This window comes from Vitis vinifera, chromosome 13, assembly GCF_030704535.1.
Source record: "Vitis vinifera cultivar Pinot Noir 40024 chromosome 13, ASM3070453v1".
Taxonomy (NCBI): domain Eukaryota; kingdom Viridiplantae; phylum Streptophyta; class Magnoliopsida; order Vitales; family Vitaceae; genus Vitis; species Vitis vinifera.
In genome coordinates this window covers 3043881-3058530 of record NC_081817.1, presented here as the reverse complement: position 1 = coordinate 3058530, position 14650 = coordinate 3043881, and the positions used below count along the sequence as shown (strand labels likewise).

General features: G+C 34.7%; 3 protein-coding genes across 3 annotated transcripts; all 3 read right to left on the bottom strand.

The window, feature by feature from the left end:
• Window positions 1-1097: 1097 nt before the first annotated feature.
• Window positions 1098-2338, bottom strand: LOC104881136 (uncharacterized). The gene is made up of 2 exons (XM_010660270.3): window positions 2250-2338; window positions 1098-2079 (listed from the first exon to the last, which is right to left on the bottom strand). Exon 2 carries the CDS (start codon window positions 2051-2053, stop codon window positions 1208-1210), a length of 846 nt encoding a protein of 281 aa, XP_010658572.1. The 5' UTR covers window positions 2054-2079; window positions 2250-2338; the 3' UTR covers window positions 1098-1207.
• Window positions 2339-5559: 3221 nt separating this feature from the next.
• LOC100259872 (uncharacterized) lies at window positions 5560-7166 on the bottom strand. Its single transcript, XM_002278699.4, has 2 exons — window positions 7040-7166; window positions 5560-6670 (listed from the first exon to the last, which is right to left on the bottom strand). The coding sequence occupies exon 2, from the start codon at window positions 6642-6644 to the stop codon at window positions 5895-5897; it is 750 nt and encodes a 249-aa protein (XP_002278735.1). The 5' UTR covers window positions 6645-6670; window positions 7040-7166; the 3' UTR covers window positions 5560-5894.
• A 6180-nt stretch (window positions 7167-13346) lies between these two features.
• Window positions 13347-14006, bottom strand: LOC109123651 (uncharacterized). The gene has a single exon (XM_019224038.1). It carries the CDS (start codon window positions 14004-14006, stop codon window positions 13347-13349), a length of 660 nt encoding a protein of 219 aa, XP_019079583.1.
• Window positions 14007-14650: the final 644 nt, after the last annotated feature.

Here is a 14650-nt window from a genome sequence, read left to right as displayed (position 1 = left end):
TAACTCTTAGAAAAAACCGGTGAGGTAGCAGGTTAATGCAACCATACTTATTTGAACCTTACGTCCGAGATCCAAGCCTTAGACTTGCAAGCTAGGTATATTTAAATGCTGATTTAAAAAAAAAAAATTAGTTCCTATACTTGTCCCACATCGGAAAAGTAACATAGAAAGACCTTTAATTCCTCATTTCACTTTCACCTACTTGCATCACGAGTGGGCCCTGGGCCAAAAGGCTGGGCAATGAAATGATGTGTGGCCCCACAGAAACCAAGGCCTGTTTCCCCTGCCCCCACCCCCCCCCCCCCCCCCAAAAAAAAACAAAATGTAAAAAGTTTGTTGAACCATATCCGGTTTTGTCCTATTCATCCGGTTCAATGTTAGTCCAAAGTTCGTTTGGACTCAAAAGCTTAAGCAAACCAAATCAGGGTTTGATCGGTTGAATTTTTAAAATATTGATATTATTTTTTTATTTCTAGTACAATGCGACAACAAATAATAATAACTTAATGAAGATGAAAGATGGCCCTTCCAGAAAGGTAATCTTAAAAATCTTTTCTAATGATGAGTGAGTCCTTTCCTAGCTAATGGGATGGAAAGGGCAGTGGGGCACGCGGACACATGGGAAGAACTTCCTTAAATAGCCCGGCAACACGGTACAGGGGAACAAAGAAGATGAGAGAGTGTGGCGAAGTTGCTGCGAAGAGAAAGGAAGGCCTTTTTATGGGTCCATTGATTAATTAATTTTAAAAAATAAGACAAAGATTTGACCGTTGAAAGTTGCAATGCTTTGAATGCCCTAAAAAAAATAGATATATAATTTGATCTTATTATTTTATATTTTAATTTGATTTGATTTTTTTATTTTGATTTACCCGGTTTTATTTTGTTTATTAGTCTGCATTTTTCTCTGTATTTTAAAAGACCTAGGCTGCAAGTTTAGCGATATCAAATCAATGACTTAGAATTTTCCAAACATAAAAACAAGAGAAAAATTGACATGTAGACAATAACTAAAAATGATGTTCATGGTTCAGTGTGCTGTCTCTTTCAATAAGAAACTGGAAAAGAAGAAAATAAAAGAAAAGAAAAGAGTTCTGTAGAAAATATTTATTGCAAAGGGATAGGGACAGCAATATCATTTGTGCATGAAACGATCCAGAAAAAATAAAACAAAACTAACTAATTGTAGAGGATCAAAACACATGCATTAAAACAAGTTATAGAAAGCAACACAAGCATTAGTAATCGGAATCCCCAATATGGCAGAAATAATGAGGTTGAGAACAATGATTGTTGCCTCCGTTATAAACTTCATCGTCCCCACCTTTCGACTTCGCTTTGTGATAGCTCCGCTTTGAGCCCTTGTCAAGGATTCACAGCTGCAACTCTTCCTCTCATCATTAGTTTCTTTGATAAGATATCGACCATCATCACACCCATGACCACCCTTCTCCAAATTCTTCAGAACCATGTCCATAACACACCCAACATGATAACAGTGTTTCCCACAGTTGGAAGCGTAGAACCAGCCCCTGAGTCCTTGGGAAATATTCTTACTTCCACATTCTAGGCACTTTGATGAGGTCTTGGCTTTAAGATCAAGCACAATCCCCTTCTCCCCTTTTTGGTTGATGGGAAGTTTGGCGCAACAGGGGTGTAAATAATGGGGTATCTTACACATTTTACACTGGTAAGACCACCCTTTCACGTCCCTCCCACATGCATCACAACCTCTCTGATTGGCTCCTGGGGCTTCCTTCTGAAATACAAAGTCACATTTCTTACTCTCCAGGAATGAGAATTTGATGGAGGAGGAGCGGCCACTCTCGCATAACATGGATAAATCACAGCACTGCCGATGAAGATGGTAGTCGCAATTTTCAGGATCTTCACACTGGTAGCACTTTCCTAAGCCTTTCTCCTTACATCCCACACAATAATATGGCGTTTCGTGAGCATCCTTCAGCCGGAGAGGGTGTGGGTGGAAGCTTGCCGTTATGTTTTCAGAGGGGCACAAATCCTTCATGAAGTACGATGAGTAGATGGACGACATGAGGATCGATGACAGCTCTCCTGTACCTGCACACATGTATAGTTTTGGATTGTTATGCTACATAATATCGTCTACAAAGTACAAACAAAATCTTGTAAGATTTTAGAGAGCAGAGGGATGCCGCAGTTCCCTAACTACAAACCATGATAACGAAAACTAGGTCAAGAAAAGAAAGGTTAAAAGAGTAGTTGATTACCTGTTTCTGCTATTTGTGGTGTTGATGCATGCCCTTTGAGGTTTATCTATTTATATATAAAATTTATCTCAACATGGAGTTGATCATTTTCTCTGAAACTGGGAGAGTTAATTCTGAAACTTCCCAGAATCTACGTAAAGGTTTAACGAGAGTTCTAGATGGACAACGACCCATCAGCAAGCTGCAGGAGATTTCCCATAAACCGCTAAAAATCTCTTTATTTTTATTTGCCTTGATGTTGTTAGGTTACACAAGTCGGAGTCAACAACCTGTTTGGGCTTGGCTAAAGAAATTAATAATCTTATAATATTACAAATACACCCTCACGAAGACGTGCGTCTTTCGTTGAAGCTCCTTTAGGCATGGCAATGGCGATGGGACTCGTCCTCTCCCATCCGCAGTTGGACCGATTTGTAATTAACATAAATCATGGGTGGCTTTTGAGAATTTTTTTTTTCTTTCTGTTTTAAACCTGAGTTTGGGCATTGCCTTTTCTTATGACTCTCACCTAAATTATATATAAATCGATTTTAAAAAAATAATTTAATTAAAATTTTTTATTTACTATTTTTAATATGTAAAAATAATAATAAATAATTTTTTTATAAATATAAATTACAAATCATTATAATATTTTAATTATTTATAAAATATATTTATTTTTGTATAATTTAAATTCTTTTAAAAATATTTTTTTTTTTTGTAAAAAAATAAAATGAGGTGAAGACACCTATCCTATCTTGTTTAATTCTTTTACTCAATGAAGATGAAAATTATTTTGAACAAGATGGATCAGGATGTGGGCAGTCTATTCTAAATAGTTAATTTGATGATAATTTATCTAATATCAAATTATAACCATTTTTGCTCATGGACCACGGTCATAAAAGAAGATATACGTAAATAATATAAATATTATTTAATTAATATTGATACATAATGTATAAAGGATATTTACAAAAACGGTCGGTCCGATTCGCATTAAATAGAATAATTGAAAAAACTTGAAAGGTATGTTTATATTTATTTTAAAATTGATTGATGGGATTGAATTTAAAATTTTTGGCATTCAAAAATGTTGGTTGAAGGAAATGTGTCCTCCAAATTGAACATCGATAAAGCGGGTCGTTTACTATTGACTGGGGTCAATGAGGCGTGTTGGAGTGGGCAGCAAGGAAGGTGTCATGACCCATTTAGATCACAATGGGTGGCCCATCTGGATCCTATAGGGGCCCATCAGGAACATACATGGCCTTTTCTTTTGGTAGACCCAGAAGATATCACGAACCTTGACTTTTCTTCTCTCCCATCTTGCAAATCAGCCAAGGCCATCCTCAAATGGTAAAATAATCATATCATATATTATTGGAGCCCATTTAAAAAAAAAAAAAAAAAGCCTAAAGAGGCAGACAGTCATTTTCCTTGGTAATGGTTTGTATCCTGTTAACCAGTCGGAGCTTTCCCACCGTTTCATGTGGAAAATTTTCTTGGTCGTTTTGCCGTGGCTTATGGTTTGTAGGGCTTCGCACGTGATGGTTGAACATGGAATTAACTAAATAAAAGCTTGATGCGTGTAAGGGTATGATTTGGCCTGGTAATGGAGATTGGTCATGGACACTGACCCGGTCAAAGATTGAAAGGCCACCTCACACCCTAAGTTGTTTTCTTTTTTCTTTTTTCTTTTTTTTGGAAGAGAGTAGGAAAGGGGAAGGAAATAGGAAGAAAAAAAACAAAAAACCAAGTCTTCATGGAAGAACATAAAAGCAGGGTTTTGATTTTGAGGAAAATTAAGGGCATATTTGGTAATCGCTTTAAAAAATAGATTTTGATAATTGTTTTTGAAAATTATTCTATAATATTTTGTAGAACAAAAACTTGTTTGAAAAATTGAAATCTTTTAAAAAAATTTAAATATGTTTTTAAAAATAGTTTTTAGAAAACAAATAAAAACAACTAAAAAATATTTTTTTGAAAACACTGTTATTAAGAATAGAAAATAAAAAACATAAATAATTTTTAGTTGTTAAAAGTATTTTTAAAAACAGTTGTCAAATAAACTCTAAATTTTTTAGTATTAATTTTATTTGTAATTCTCATTAAAGGCTATTTGGTAGAAAAATGATTAAATAACATGTTCTCTTGGATATGAATAATAAATAGGCCATTCCAATTTAAGATATATATATTGGATTAATCATATACAAATTGTTGAGCAAAATCCCTAGAAATTAATTTTTGGGGATTTTTTTATTGTTGACGGTCAACATTGAAACATCAACAATACCGTGTTAGAACGAGGAACCACCGAACCAGGCCAGAAAATCATCCAGGCCTCCGTTTCAGATACATGAAGAATAAATATATGATGTATGTTAGGGTACTTAAAGACGAGTTCTGAGGCTCATGTATTTGTGTTTGTTGAACAAAACTGGCCATTTTTAAGCACACTTGGCCAATGCCACCAATATTTTATCATTTGAGAGTTTGAACCGATCAACTCTTAGGATTATATTGGTCTTTCCTAAATCAATTAGAAGTTTAGTAGTGGTTTCTTATGTAATTTCTTCCTCCATGGAGAGTAGCTTCAGAGAACGTTGAAATGAACATACATTTCATTTCAACGTAGGTGCGTGGAAATAGTTGTGTTCACAAGGATGGAATCAAAGGGTGGTGACAGCCGGGTAGGAGTGAGGTAGAATTTGGATATAAATAATCTGGATATAAAAAAAAGTGGGAATTGTTATTTTTGACAAAAGTTCCAAATTCCTTATATCATTATAATAATATTATATTTTTTTTATAAAATAAAAAAAGTATTATAAATACTTTTATAAATATTTTAGATTATAAGAATAAAAAGTTATAAAACAATAGAAAATTACATGAAGTGAATAGAAATAGGAGAAGGAATAAGAAAGAGTGGAGCGAGGGGTTTATGGTTAAAGGTGTAATTAAATACAAAAAGTGAAGAAATATGAAATATTTTATAAATCAATAAATATTTCTAATTTTTGTTCTTTTTAATATTCTTTGTAGTATAGTAAAATGATTTTTTTCTTAATTGTGGATGTAAACATAATTGACTAAATCACATTAAAACCTCGTATATTTTGATGTTGATTATTTTTTCTTTACATTCTTAAATTAAGATTTTATGCATTAAAACTTTTGTTAGAATGACACTTAACATCTTATATCACTTTTCAATATATACGTATATTTTCTTGGTTGACACCCAAATTCCATGTTGTTTTTCATGGAAAATTCGTTGCTATCAATAAAAAATTGCTTCAAAAAACCAATATCTGTATGAACCTAAACAACAATCAATCATGTTTATTAGAACATTCAAGCCGTTTATTTTGATATTAGAAAAAGAAAAAAGGAAGGAAAACAAACTTGATTTATGTTCCCATCGAGTACAACGTTGATCAAGCGAGAGCTAATCTCATCTCTCAAGTCATGTATACCTAGAGAACATCACACCTCACACTAGAGATAAATTGACCACGTCAATCGAAAAAGGGGGCAAAAAGAAAAGCACTCGAAACAAAAGAGAAAAAGCTCGCATTTGCTAAAAAGCCATAACAACTAACCATGATTAATGATTTTAGATGAATCACTTTCTGATGCGATGACGATCTATCATTTTCTTTTTAACCATTTGATCACCAATCCGAAAGGCACAGGGACAGATACCCCAAAGATGAGAAGAACCACGAAATTGAAAATATCGAATGCCGTCTTCCAGTTATCGAGGGCCTTCTCTCTACGGCCTGTTTTTATCTCTTGGTTGCTGCTGGTCCCAGCCCCAGAACTTTGTTGCTGATTACTAGCCTCCTCTTTCTTCCACGTCTCCACTTTGCCTTTCACGCATGCCACATGATAACAGTAATTGCCACAGCGGGAAACGTAGACCCAGCTCCTGAAATCTTTGGAATTGCCCTCATTTCCACACATTAGGCACACTGATGAAGTCTTTTCCTTAAGATCAAATACCATACCTCCCTTATCCGTCTTCTTAAACGGAAGCTTGGCACAACAAGGGTGTAAATAACGTGGGTTCCCCCGCGATGAGCACTGGTAAAACCATCCTTTCACATCCTTCCCACATCCATCGCAAACCATTTTCTTTCCTCTTGGAGCCTCCACCTGAAAGGAAAAGGTGCAGTCTATAAACTGAAGCCAGATGGACTCGGAGTAAGGGTCACAATCCACATGAAGATGGAAGTCACATTTCTGGTGCACATCCTCGTGCTCACACTGGTAACATTGTCGTAAATCTATCTCATACTCTTTACATCCCCCGCAATGGTATGGTTTTTGAGCAGGCTTCAGTATAAGCGGCCAGTGTGGGTGGCTGTTTATTACTTTTTGTCTTGGGTACAACTCCATTTCTGTTGATGATAGCTCTCCCGCACCTGCAAACATGTATCCTGAGTATTACACATATGCGTTTGGTTACCAACAAAATAGATTTCATACATATAACACATGCATAATTTTGTCATATGCTTATGTCAGTATAAGTTAGAGATTCTACTTTTCATATTTTGATAAGCAGTAGTAAAGCAAACAGGTAACAATTTGTAGGATATGGAGAGAAAAGCATGAAGTAAAAGGAATGGGTGCTCATTAATAAGGATACAGATTGAAAACAGATGGAAATTGAATGGATTATACAAAAGGTGAAAAGGAATCGAAAGGAGTAAACCCTAAGCTCGAATCCGTAGACTATATATATATATAGAGATAGATATAGAAAGATGGAAAACATCAATGCATCTCACCTGCTTGTTGGAATTTGAGATGCAATGACCTCTAATGTTTGATACCGCCACCTAGTTGGGCGTAGAGATTAGAAGAAGAAGAAATCTGATAGAGGGAGAAAAGAAAGGAAGTGGGAAGGCATGTGATAAAGCATTGGTGCAATGAGGGGCACTCTTTATAGGCAAAGGAAAACAATTTTTTATTGGGTTTTTACTTAATAGTCCACCATTAAAACATTACTTTCACTGCATTGTGATGAGAAATTTTGTCAGAAAATCACCCAAACCGTGTGTGCCCATTTCATTTTTAAGAGAAATGAATGGTATACCTAATGGTTTGAATCAATCAAAGACTAGTTTTTGTATAAACCTAACGTACGTATTTCTCTTCGCTAAAATGAAACCGACCTCTTCAAGCAAACTTGACCACCAAGAAAGAGGGTTGAATTGATCAACTCATGAGTATAAAATTGGCCCTTCCTAAATCAAAATAATATTGTGGATCTATACTTAATTAGGAAGAAAAGAGGATTAGGGTCGACAGATGAGGTCTCTATTTTTTTTTTTTTCAAATCACTGAAATGAAAATTTAACATAAGCCACCAAATCAATGGCAAAATATTTTCCCAATTATATTTAAAATTAAATTTTGTGAAGTGTTTGTGAGACTGAGTTGTTAATATTTTGTTACTTGAAAACCAGTTAAAGAGGATAGAATTCATCGGGCAAAATGAGGTGAATTAACCAGGGCACAGGAACAATATGGTGCTTGGGGTATAATCTCAAGCTAATAAAGCTGTAATACCCCGAAAGTGTATCCCTTCTATGCTACGTATCAGACATGTCCAGAAATTGATCAAAAGGTTACATGCACCGTGATGATGATCAGTTCTATTAATTTTTTACTTGATATGCATACACACATCAAGATAGCTTTATGAAAATTTTGAACATAATTAATCTATAGTTTAGGACGATTAATGTTTACAGATCTGATATCAATTAACAAGAAAAATCAATAAAATTTTTTTTATGATAAGCCTTTGTAGGTTTACAATTCACTCCAATGCAGAAAAATGACTCCATTAAGGACTAATTAATTGTTGATGAAAAAGTCGGGAAATTTGGCAAGATTAATCACTATATAAATTACAAATTAATTAAAGTATAACTTATGGAACTCGATCAATGGTGTGAACCTTTCCAAAATGTCTGAATCTATCTAATAATCCTATTATTAACAATGGAATAGAGATATGAAATGGAAATTTCTAGATGACTTATGATGTTTAAGAGAAATTCATCATCCTTTGCTTTTTGTAGAGTCAATGTGGAAATTTCTAGATTTAAAATGTCTAGAAATTTGCTTGGGTCATTCTTTCACACGCCAATATCTAGGTTCTCAAGGCTACAAACATTAATTAAAGACTTGATCCAGTCAATCTTACATATTTATTTGTCCTTTTCACGTATGAAGATCAAGTCAGCTGGGGAACGATCGTTTAGATAAAAGATGGATAAGCATAATCACAAACCATGCAGGATTAAGTTTCAGAAGTGTTCTTATTTAATTTGTGAGAAAAATACAAATCTTTATAGCTCATAAAAAGGTATTGGAAGCTTATATTATGAGAATAAAAAGGTATGAAAGACATATATGTCCCGTTATGTGATTGAATTTCATTTCTATATTGCAAATTTTATAAATTTCTATAAATTAAACTAGAGATCGATGAATTTCAATTTAGGTTGAATGGGACGGGGGTTGCTAAAAAATCTTTTGGTTTCCATCAATTAGTTTAGGCTGATGCCTATTGCTTCTTCGAAATCCACTTGGGCGTCATTCATTGGTTTGAATGAACATGAGTCGCATCAATGGGTTGTTAAAAATATTTCATTTTCAACAGTCGTTATATTTATTTATGAAAAGACCTTATTAGTATTCTTTTGGTTGACTTGTACGTGATTATTTTGAAGGGTAGGTGAAGGTCTTTTCAGATAGGGATGTCCAATGAAGCAAGAGGGGGAAAAAGTAAAACTAAAAATAAAAATATATTTGTAGCTATCTAGACATGAAACCTTCTGCGAGGCTCCAGCCCTTGTGACAGCTAGTTTTTTTTCTTTTTCCTTTTTCTTTTTTCTTTTTAATTTTTTGGCCCCTTTTCGTTTATTTCTTTCATGAATGAAAATGAAGCTGGTAGGGAAGCTTCAATTCTATGGTCCCCTTGACAACCAACCTTTTTGTTTCTATAGTCCACCTCTAACCACCGGCTTTTTTGTTTTGTTCTTTAGAAAAATGAAAAAGTGTAATAGATATATTTTTCATAATCTTAGTCTAAAATATTAGAATAAATTTCCAGATATGAAGGGGCAGGTTAGTTGGTAACCAATCTTCTAATAGTTCTTTATAGAAATAAAGATGTTTGAAGGAGAGGAATTGACTAGATTATTATAGAAGTCAAGCAACGTGTGCCTACCTCCTACTTGGAAAAAGGCTGTCTCACTTTTCGAATTTTCCTTTTATGACTCATAATTTTAATAATATTGCGCCCCAGTGATTTCTCTTTAATATCAAAGATTGAAGATTTCATGACATCATCACATATAGAAGACCAGCATTAGAGGAAGTTGGGATAAACACACTGCCAAGTTTAGAAGTGGTTTCTTCTGTAATTTCTTCTTCTATACAACCATAAAGATAAACTATTATAAAGAAAAATTTAAACCCCCCAATTAAGCGCTTCTGATGGAGAGTACGTAGTTTGAGAGAAAGTTTAAATGAGCAAGTGTAGATGGTTAAAAATAAATAAAACATCTTCCTGTTCCCTGAAAGGAGGAGGGAGATTTTCAAGGACATGTTCAACACATCTCCTGTAATTTTCCACGCCGAGTAGAGAAACTAGAATTCCAAGACAAAAAGTATATTCCACGAGAATTGACAGTCCGTAGCCAATTCTCAGTTTATTAATACCTTTGAAGTTTCTTTGTTTTTGGAAGCTAGTGACTTTTGGTACGTGGAAATAGTTGTGTTCACATGGATGGAATTCAAAGGGTGGTGATAGTAGATTAGAGTTTCGGGCTACGAGTAAGCTAGAATTAAGTTAAATTTTGGATATAAATTAAAGAAACTTAGAATATGTCTTATAATGATGCTAGAAAATGAACTTTTTAATACTAAAAAAGTTAAAAATATTTTTTAACAATTATTGTTAAACATATTCTTAAAATTATTAGAAAAATTAAACACTTAGGTTAGGTTTGTTTTTTTGACTTTTTGATAAAAATAATTTATTTTCAAAATTTAAGTTGTTGGTTTTTTTATTTTTTTTATTATTTATTATAAAATTTTTACTAAATAAAAAAAATCAAAATATATAATTTTTTCTAAATAGAAAAAATAATATATTGATTTTTCTTTACTTTTTAATACTTAATATAAATAAAATACTACAAAAACAAACCACTTAATATTTAACACTATTAAACATTAAGATTCTATTTAGAATTAAGTAAAAAAACAAACATCATCTTAACATTTGCTAAAAAGCCACATGAACAAACCACTTGCGCGTCATTAGTTTCGATGAAGGAGAGTTGTTAGTGAAAATAATATGTATATTAATCGGTTGTTAAAAGTATTTCATTTTCAACAGTCGTTATATTTATTAATAGGCTTCATTACGATTCTTTTTGTTGTGATTATTTTAAAGGGTGGGGGAAGGTCTTTACAGGCAGGTATGTCCAATTAACCAAGAGAGGAAGAATAATGTGTTGGAAGTGACCCTTCTGCCAATTCGCAAGAATGACGTCCTTCACAGGACACATGACAACATTATTGGCTACAAGTGGAAACTAACATCGAACGAGCCTGTGATTCCTTCATAAAATCCCCTTGTTCTTGCATTTTAGGCACTTTGTTGAGGTCTCATCTATAAGGCGCAGTTAGATTTCATTATTGCTTGTGTTATGTGGATGCTTCGAACAGGAGAGGTGTATGCCATGTGCCTTGTGAGTTTGGGTAGTTGGTATGCTTGATGGTCTCGTGTGGAGAATTTGGTCGGATAGGTTTCACAATCATGTTTTATTATAGAAGTCAAGCAACGTGTTCCTACTTCCTATTTGGAAAGAAGCTGTCCCACTTTTCGTATTTTCCTACTATGACTCATAATTCTAATATCAATTGCGCCCGATGACTTCTCTTTAATATCAAAGGTGTCAAATGAACTATAATATTATAAACAAGGATAGAAAATAATTGGTGGCAGAATTTGGCTAATTCAAGTAGGTGTCTTTTCTTACCAGAAAATGGAAAAAGAAAGAAAGGAAAGCCACTTTCAATTATGTCTTTGTCTCGTGCATACAAAATAATTGGTTCATTCGTGTCTCTGTCTGTGTCTCGTGCATAGAAAATAATTAGTACATTCATGATCAAATGAAATATCAACCCATCTCTCACACATACCTTAGATAACACCACACACGTAAAAGGATGGACATTGTCTATTTATTCATCATTAAAAAAAAAAAAAAGGTAATAAACAAAGCAAAAACCAAAAACACTCGTTGACCAAGAGAAAGACGCTATTTATGAAGAAAATTTTAGAGAAGATGGATGAAGCCATTGTTCATTTTCATTGATCTGAACTTAATATACGTAGTATATATTTTACATACAAGGAAGTTTATATTTTACTTAAGAGGAAATGCACTATTTACCCAAGGAGGATATCGCCGGAAGATTGGTTAACGCTCATGACTGGTGGATTTTTTATTTTCCCTTTTATTCTCTTGATCTGTAGCTTGACCACAGGAGATGATGGGATCTTTAATTTTGGCATATGCCCCCTTAAACTATCTAGCATGTGATTGAGGATGGACACCCTGTTTGTCCCTGAATATTTGAAAGGTAGCCTTGGTTAATGGCTTTGTGAAGATATCAGCAAGTTAAGACGAATAAGGAATGTGCCTTGTGATAAGATGACCCACTGCAACTTTCTCTCATATGAAGTAATAGTCGAGCTCAATGTGTTTTGATCTTGGATGAAACATAGGATTAACTGACATGTGAAGTGCACTGACATTGTCGCAAAATAGCTGCAGTGGCTTTGCAAAGGGAATGCCAAAATCACGAAGAAGAAATATGATCAACGTTATCTCAGCTGTGGTGGAGACCGATCTAGATTCAACTTCAGTATTGGATCGAGAACTGTGGGTTGTTTCTTAGAACACCAAAAAATATAGCTGGCACCAAGAAATGTGCAGAAACCAATGATGCTTCTCCTTGCAGTAGTGCAACTAGCCCAATTTGCATCATTAAACACATGCAGGTTTGTAGAACTTTGGGCAACATAGCGATCGAATACCAAAATTTTATGTGATATTTAAGTATCTCAGGATCCGTTTTACAACTTTCAAATGGGTGAAAGTAGGGCAGCTAAAGAATTGGCACATTATTAACTAAATAAACTATGTTGGGTCTTGTGAAGGTCGAGATATTGGAGATCCCCCTACTATGCTTAGGAAACAGGTGGTATCAACAAGTTCTGAGTTAGAGGAGATAGCTTTGTTTTTTTACGGTCATTGGTGTAGCAAAGGAAGAACTTTCTAGCATTTTGCGAAGTATGTCATATGTATAGTTGTGTTGGGACAAGAATTACTTCACCAGACAAAGGCTTCACTTCTACTCCAAGAAAGTAGTGCGGTGATCCAAGATCCTTGATCGCAAACTCTTGGCTTAGTTTATTGAATAGATTATGAAGAAAAGCGTCAGTATTTCTTGTGAGAAAAATGTAGTCTACGTAGACGAGAATGATGGTTGTAATATTAAGGTGCGATGTATAAAAAAGAGAGCCATCAGACAGGCTACAATGGAAGCCAATCCATATATCCTGAAGAACAACCAACCATAGGGTGCTTATTTTCATACTAGTAAAAGGAAAAGAAAAGAAAACAAACTTTATTTATATATGTTCCTGTCGAGTACATCCATGATAAAACGAGATCTAATCTCATCTCTCATATATACCCTAGAGAACACCACACCACACCACAAGAAGAGAGGAAAACAAACCTTTTTCATCTATGCTCCTGTCGAGTACAACCGTGATAAAATGAGATCTAACCTCATCTCTCATATATACCCTAGAGAACACCATACCACACACTTAAAAAGATATATTGAGTAGCCATGTGAAACGGCGGGGGGAGCAACAAGAACAGATGGGAATCATTTTTATAGAAAGCCACATATGCATCAACTAGCCATGCATGAATAATTTTAGATCAATCACCTCATTTATTCATTTTTATATTTTCCTGATGTAATGATCTACCATATCTTTCTTATCCATTTAGACACCGATGGGAAAGGTATCCCAAAGATGACAGAAATCAGGAAAATGACAAGGTCGACTGCGAACTCCAACAAATCGAGGCTCGTCTCTCCGCGGCGTGGTCGTACATCTTGTTTCTGAGCCCCTGTTACCAAGACCCCGCTGGTTGTTCCAGTCTCATAACTTGGTTGCTGATTACTAGCCTCGTCTTTCGCCCCTTTCTCGACGTTATCCTTCATGCATGACACATGATAACAGTACTTGCGACAACGGGAAACATAGACCCAGCTCTTGAAATTTTTTGAATGACCCTCGTTTCTACATATTAGGCACACTGATGAAGTCTCTTCTTTAAGATCAAGTTCAATGCTACCATTACGGACCGTTCTCTTAAAGTCAAGCTTGGCACAACATGGGTGTAAATGACGTGATTCCCCTGGTGTCGAAGACTGGAAAAACCAACCTTTCACATCATTCCCGCATGCATCACAAACCATATGTCTTCCTCTTGGGTCCTGCTGAAAGGTAAAGTCGCAACTGATAAATGTTAGCCACAAGGAAGCGATAGGGACACATTCCACATGAAGGTGGAAGTCGCATTTCTGGTGCCCATCCTCGTGCTCACACTGGTAACATTCTTGTGAAAAAAACACCATTTCTTTACATCCCCCACAATAACATGATTTTTCAGCAGGCTTCAATTTAAGGAGCCCGTGTCCTGGGTGGCTATCTATATATATCTCTTCCTTACGTAAATTCATTGATGTTGCCATTTCTGTTGATGATGGCTCTCCTGCACCTGCACACATATTTGTATCCTGAGTATTACATTCTTGTGTTTGGTAAATAGTCGTTGTGTGTTAACGATTATCAACAAATTAAGTAGATTACATAATATATATGCATAACTCTGGGTTTTTATGATATAAGCTAAGATTTATCTCAGTTCATCTACAAATAAATACTTGTGTCAATATTACATGGGCTAGAGATTTTTTTTTTTGATAAGCAGCAGTGAAGCAAACAAGGAATAATTAGTAGGATATGGAGAGAAGAAAAAGCAAAAGGAATGGGTGCCCATTAATAATGATACACATTGAAGACAGATGGAAATTGAATGCATGATACAAAAGCTAAAAGGGGAAAGGAGTAAAACCCTAACTTTGAAGCCGTAAACAAGGAGCAATTACTAGGATATGGAGAGAAAAGCAAAAGCAAAAGGAATGGGTGTTCATTAATGATGATACAGATTGAAAACAGATGGAAATTGAATGCATAATAGAAAAGCTAAAAGGGGAAA

Coding starts and splice junctions, on each gene's coding strand:
- LOC104881136 (XM_010660270.3), bottom strand. CDS start 2,053: ATGTCGTCCATCTACTCATCGTACTTCATGAAGGATTTGTGCCCCTCT.
- LOC109123651 (XM_019224038.1), bottom strand. CDS start 14,006: ATGGTGTTTTTTTCACAAGAATGTTACCAGTGTGAGCACGAGGATGGG.
- LOC100259872 (XM_002278699.4), bottom strand. CDS start 6,644: ATGGAGTTGTACCCAAGACAAAAAGTAATAAACAGCCACCCACACTGG.